The sequence below is a fragment of the Heptranchias perlo genome, chromosome 26 (assembly GCF_035084215.1).
Source record: "Heptranchias perlo isolate sHepPer1 chromosome 26, sHepPer1.hap1, whole genome shotgun sequence".
Classification (NCBI taxonomy): domain Eukaryota; kingdom Metazoa; phylum Chordata; class Chondrichthyes; order Hexanchiformes; family Hexanchidae; genus Heptranchias; species Heptranchias perlo.
The window spans coordinates 39,569,069-39,575,260 of NC_090350.1; the positions used below are offsets into that span (position 1 = coordinate 39,569,069).

General features: G+C 42.4%; 1 protein-coding gene across 2 annotated transcripts in view; it reads left to right on the top strand.

Annotated features, from left to right (window-relative positions):
* The window catches only part of LOC137342718 (transcription factor HIVEP3-like), a 382,091-nt gene extending 376,487 nt beyond the window's left edge, over positions 1-5,604 (top strand). For both annotated transcript variants that reach the window (XM_068006860.1, XM_068006859.1), the window contains exon 10: positions 1,856-5,604. In XM_068006860.1, the coding sequence (XP_067862961.1) occupies positions 1,856-2,818 (963 nt within the window). In that variant the 3' untranslated portion in view covers positions 2,819-5,604. The remainder of the gene's footprint in view (positions 1-1,855) is intronic.
* Positions 5,605-6,192: the final 588 nt, after the last annotated feature.

Genomic DNA, 6,192 nt, shown 5'->3' on the forward strand with positions numbered 1-6,192 from the left:
ACATACAGGTTTCCTTCCTTTAAAGGTCATTGGCAAACTGGTTGTTTACGACAATCCCACAGCTTCGTGGTCACTTTAAGTGATAACCAGCTTTTCATTTCCAGAGTCAAATTCTCAAACTGCCATGGTGGGATTTGAACTCATATTACTCTGGATTATTAGTCCAGGCCCCTGGATCACTGGACCAGTAACATAACCACTACACCACCGCACCTGTGGCATGTACCACCTTGGTGCCATTCTAGGCTATGTTGTCAAGTGTCTTATCAACAACCCGGATAAATTGTGACCCGTGTAGCGTTCGCTTTCTGGGAGCAGACGAGCCTCTTAAATTATTTTTCTACTCTTTTACCCAGTCTGCGTTGGAGTCAGACACTGACCTTTTCTGGGCATTTGGCAAGTTCCACTCTGAGCCAACTGCGAGTAGATGGATGAGAGGGGCCAGGTGGTCACTCTGATGCAGATCCTTGTTCTCCCTTGCCCCATTTTATGTCTAAGTTCTGTGTGTGTGTGTGTGTGTTCCTCTTTTTCCTTTTTCTTTCTATCCTTTCCTCATTTTTTCCCTTCTCCTTTTTCCTTCCCTGATTCTCCTTCTCCATTTTCTCATTCCTTTTCTTTCTTGCTCCTTTTCTCTCTAATTTTTGTCACAAAATTGTCGATAACTTGGCATTAAACCCTTAATCTAACTCAGAGCGCCCATAAGGTAGTTAACGTAAGAACAGAAGAACATGGCAATGCTGCAGTAGGGGGCACGCTGCAGAGGCTGGGCAGCGTATATTAATGGAGCAGTGTAGGGGGAGCTTTACTCTGCATCAAGACGTGCTGTATCTGATGTAGGAGTCATGAAGATGACAATGGCCTCTCAATGAAAAAGTGCATCATTCCCCAGCAATGCTGGTACTCACCTTGCATGTAGTGTGTCACATGTAATTTCTACTCAGTTTGCATTTATATAGCGCCTTTAATGTAGAAAAACATCCCAAGGCGCTTCACAGAGGTATAAGGAAAAAATTGACAGCGAGCCAAAGAGGGAGTTATTAAGAGGAGTGACCAAAATCTCGGTTAAGGAGGTGTGTTTTAAGAAGGGTCCTTAATGGAGGAGAAGGAGATGGAGAGACACAGAAATTTAGGAAGGGAATGCCAGAGTGTGGGGCCTAAACAGCTCAAGGCACAGCTGCCAGTGGTGGGATGAAGGGAGCAGGGATGCACAAGGGACCAGAGTCAGAGGAACGGAGAGTCATTTTGGAGAAGGTTATAGAGATAGGGAGAGGCAAGGCCGCGAAGGGATTAAACGACAAACGTATGGATTTGAAATTTGAGGCTTTGGTTAACATGGTTAATAACATTTTGCATTGGTCTGGGGTTCTGTGAATGACATCCCCATGAATTGGGTGTAATTCCCATTTAAACTTGTATTAATTTTAAAAACTCAGTCAAGTACAATTACAGCAACAACTTGCATTTATACAGTGCCTTTAACGTAGTAAAACATCCCGAGGCGCTTCACAGGAGCGATTATCAAACAGAAATTTGACACCGAGCCACATAAGGAGATATTAAGACAGGTGACCAAAAGCTTGGTCAAAGAGGTAGGTTTAAGGAGCGTCTTAAAGGAGGAGAGAGAGGCAGAGAGGTTTAGGGAGGGAATTCCAGAGCTTAGGGCCGAGGCAGTTGAAGGCACGGCTGCCAATGGTGGAGCGATTAAAATCAGCGATGCGCAAGAGGCCAAGAGTGCAGAGATCAGTAATAAAAGTATTGTAAAAAGTTTGCCAAAACAGTAACTTCATATTGTGACAAAGGCGTTATCGTCAACACAAGCAGATATATAACCTCCTCTTCCTTCTTTGTTGTACAGAAGGTGTCTAGGATGGGATACCGCAGCATGTATGAAGAGCCAAATACACCGTCCCAAGCCTTGCATTTTTGCTCTTCGAGGAATACTCAAACTGCACTGGAAGGACACGGTCATAGTGGGCTGACTGGGAGCGCACAAGATAATGTTTTCAGTCACCTTCCTCTGCACTCGCAGCAGCTGGTTAGGACGCCGTATCCCATGATTCCAATCGGTGGAATTCAGATGGTTCAGTCAAGGCCAGGCTGTCATCCGGGCTTGGTGCCTTCTCCAATTGTCTCTCTACAGTCAGGGTTTCCCGTAAACCTGACTGCGCCCGGCCCATTTGGTGCAAGTAAGGCAGAGGCCACAGCACACTTAGAAGAAGAGGTTTTGCTGAGGCCCGAATCAGCCGACGCAACGACTTCGAAACCTTTGCCTTTACAGCTACCTTCAGCTCCCACAGCTCCTCTCATGACGGTACCTTCTCTTGCTGGAATTAGTAAACAAAGTGTTACTTCACGGAGGACAGAGACCATTGAGTTAGAAGAAGAAGCATACAAACAGGAGGAATACAGGGTACCAATTTATTGTGAACCCAGCACTATCGCCGCTCTGAGCCGCTCAGGGCCAGATGCTGGCTCAGCCAGACTGGACGGCCCCAGCACCAGCCACGAGCACTCTCCAAAGCCTCCGGCAAGTGGGGAAGGAACCTCAAAGGATTTAAGCGAGAAGCAGTTTGGGTGTTCGGGCACCCACTGCGAGTCGGCCCGCACTTTAGTCGCCGCGCGCCCTTCACAAGGAAGCAGTTGCAGCTCGTCTGAGTCTTCGAGTCCCCCCCACTCTTTCCAAACCGGTGCTGGCAGGACTGCTTCAAGTGGACAATGTCACCCAGTTAGAACGCAAAGGGAGAGCAGCCCAGAGCCTAAGGGTGAAGGGTTAGTGCACCTTGATATACAAAAGGACAATGAGACAGGGAGTTCATAGCAACCACAGCCATGCAGATTCACCTTTGAAGAAATGCGATGGACATTTCTCAACACTAGTTTTCCTTCAGCATACTCACGAATGTTGTTCGAACGAAACATTCGCTTATATATATATATATTTGTAAACATGACCAAAATCATCAGAAGATTCCTGTTTAAAATTGTCCGAGTCCAGTATTATTTAAACGTACACAGTTACTTGTGCCTTTCTCTTTTATTTCGTGGCTCCAAATGTATAAAAGGGAGGGGGCAGGGGGGGGGCGGGGGGGGAATTATTGAGGCTGTGAATATTTTTAAGAGGTCTGTAATCGATTCATAGTAGCTGTCTTTTTTTTTTCATTTGAAATTACCTTGAGTCGAATGATGTGAAACAAAGGGAAAACAAAAAAAACCATTGGTGTAATGATGCACTGAAGACTTATTTTTATATTGATCAAATGTAAACTGCTCCTGTGTACAGAAATAATTCTATGAGGCATATTTATTGTATTCTGTATTTAATTGTTTATAAATGGCTACATTTTCCCCCAGCATCCTGGTGGTCTTTCTGTGCGCTTTTTACAGCTTCTTATGCAGAAATGACGATGACAAAAAAAAAAATGGCTTTATCTCGACCCTGTTGTGTTTATCCTTTTGCAACGATTGACTCTCAGCACTTAGGCTACCCTGGTAAGGATTCTTTCACATTTAACACCTTCCATTAGTCTGGACAAAGCAGAATTTCAAATGTTGCAGACAACCACAAAAAAACAATTATGGGCAAAGTGGTGCTGGGGTCAACAGCGCAGAAGCCAGACTGTGAAGGTGCTTTTTTTGGAATGTAGCTTTTTAATCGAACACTGACCCATTAACCATTTGTACTGAACTACAAACGTATTCTCCATGGCAACATCCCATGTATAACCTGCTACTTAATGCCTGGGAGGAACAGGTGACTTTGGACCTATGGTTCCCAAAACTCTCCATCACTGGGGGTTTTCCTCGCCTCATGTCCGGGTCTGTTGTAGACTCATTGATGGAGATTGATTGCTACCAAATAGTCAACAACTCCATTACCGTTGCAACATGTGACTACCGGGATGGTAGAAGGCGAACTAGGTCTTTATTCGCCTATCAATTCCTACGTTAATGAAAGTAATTTTGAGACACAGAAGCTTTTAATAATAAGTTGTAGGATGCACAGTTCCCAGGTCCAAGGATGCTTTTGGAAAAACCATCTATTTTTTCTTACTTTTGATCTGTGTTGTGGCCTTTTTGGGGTGTTGTGCGGGGGCGGGGGGAGGCGCGGAGAGAACCCAAAGACCGTTACTGATGGACTGCCCTATCAGCTGTGACTTTTTTAGTACCTTGTCTCATCAGAAAATTCTTTTGTCTGCGGTCTGCAATACTTTGGTCAGTTCTAATGAATGTAATTTTAAATATAAATGTAATGTACGAAAAATGCACTTAGAAGCATTTCAGACACTTTCCGATGGAATGAAGTTAATGTGAAAGAGTTCTTAAGTTTTATATTTGCTCTTATGACATTCCATTATTTTGGCTGCACTTAAATGCTTAAGCACAATATTATTTTAAATTTAGTTAGCTTAATGTAAACCTAAAAGTTCCCCATCAAACTACAATGGCTGGAAGGTTTACCTGGGTCCTTGTCCTATTATCAAATCTCACGACATAGTTTTCCGCACTTATTTATGGCCTTTTTCTCTTCAAAAACGTTATCCCTTTTTATTAAGATAAATGCTTTTTGGCATTGAAACGTAATCTTTCTTTGTATTCGATGCGTTTCTGTTTGGAAACTGCTCTGCTACAGCCAGGTAAACCTTGTTCCACTGTGTGTGATGAATTTAAAGAGACAGAGTCCTTGTTTCAACAGTGGCGGGGGTGGAGAGTATGTTTTCAAAATCAGAGTTTCCGTGCTGTCTCATTAAGGCTTTGATGTGAGTTTAAAACTTAAAACATCACTGGATTTTTTTTTTCAAAACTAAAAGGTGGGGAGGGGGGGAGGGGTGGTATTTTAGAATGAGCACTGTTTTCATTAAAATAACTCTCAAACCCAGGCCTGCAATGGGCCAAGGGAAAGGGATACTGTCTCTTTAAAAAAAAAATCAATTTGATGCCAAGATACTTGGTGGTCTTGAAGACTTGATAATGGGGGGAAAAAAAGCAAGATCTTAAAATGTAAACTTGCATGATATCAACAGTTTGGCACTTAACCCCACTTTAACTCCTGTACTGTTAGCGTGAAATCCATCTTGGTAAATTTGATATTTTTCAAGAATATTGATTGTTCACCTTTTTCAGAGGTTGTATGTAATCTTAAAAAAAAAAATTGTCAGTTTAAAAAGAAAAGTTTCTATACATTTTTTGTTAAAAAAAAATGGCAATACATTCCAAAAAAGGTAACTGTTAATATGTATAGTACTACTATGTAATTGGTACGTTTGCCTGTAATTATTTTGAAACACCAATTTCTAGTATTGCACCTTGCAACACTTGTATGGGGTATATCCATAGAGAAATGCAGGTAACAAAAGCACAGAGCTCGTTGTAAAATAAAAGAGAATACATTTTAAAAAAAGGAGAAAAGAAAAAAATTAAGAGGGAAAAAAAAGGCCTAGAAATCAGTATTTGATGTCTGTGATCCCTATTGTACATCTACACATCTGTACTGTGAATGGAAATGTTTTTCACAGGTATTCTATTTGTCTTTACCACGTTTCAAAGTTGGTAAAGGAGTTGGGCATATTTTTTAAAAAGCATGTTGGAATAAATTTTACAAACTCGATGTGTTTCCAGGGTTGTCTCATTGCCCTTTCCCCGAGTGTTGCTCATTTAACCCTCTGTTGCTTGGCTTTTTTTTTAATATATCAGAATATTTTGAAGAGATATCTTAACCTTTTCGTTGATCTACGGAAACTCTGTGCGATGATCAGTGTAAATCTATAAATTCCTATTTTTTTTTCTCTCCTTCCCCCGGTATGGATCAGTGTTAATTTGTAAATTGTGCATTGCGAAGCCCACTGGGAATGAGACTGCCCAAATGGATGTCACACAGTCTGGTTGTTACACATCCAAGGAAGCTAGAGTCCAAGTGTCTCGGGTGAAAGGACGGCGTGCAACCTAAATTGACCTGTAGAGTGTCACTCCCAACTTTTTCTGACTTGGGCAGGCCAAAACAGATCTACAAGTACGTAAACCAATGGTCCAAAGCAACTTTGCCGCCTCACTGACTAAAGTCCCACTCCAGAGACTTGAGCACATAATCCAGGCTGACACTCCCAGTACCAGTACTGAGGGAGCGCTGCACAGTGGGAAGTGCCGTCTTTCGGATGAGACATTAAACCGAAGCCCCGTTGGCCCTCTCAGGTGGAC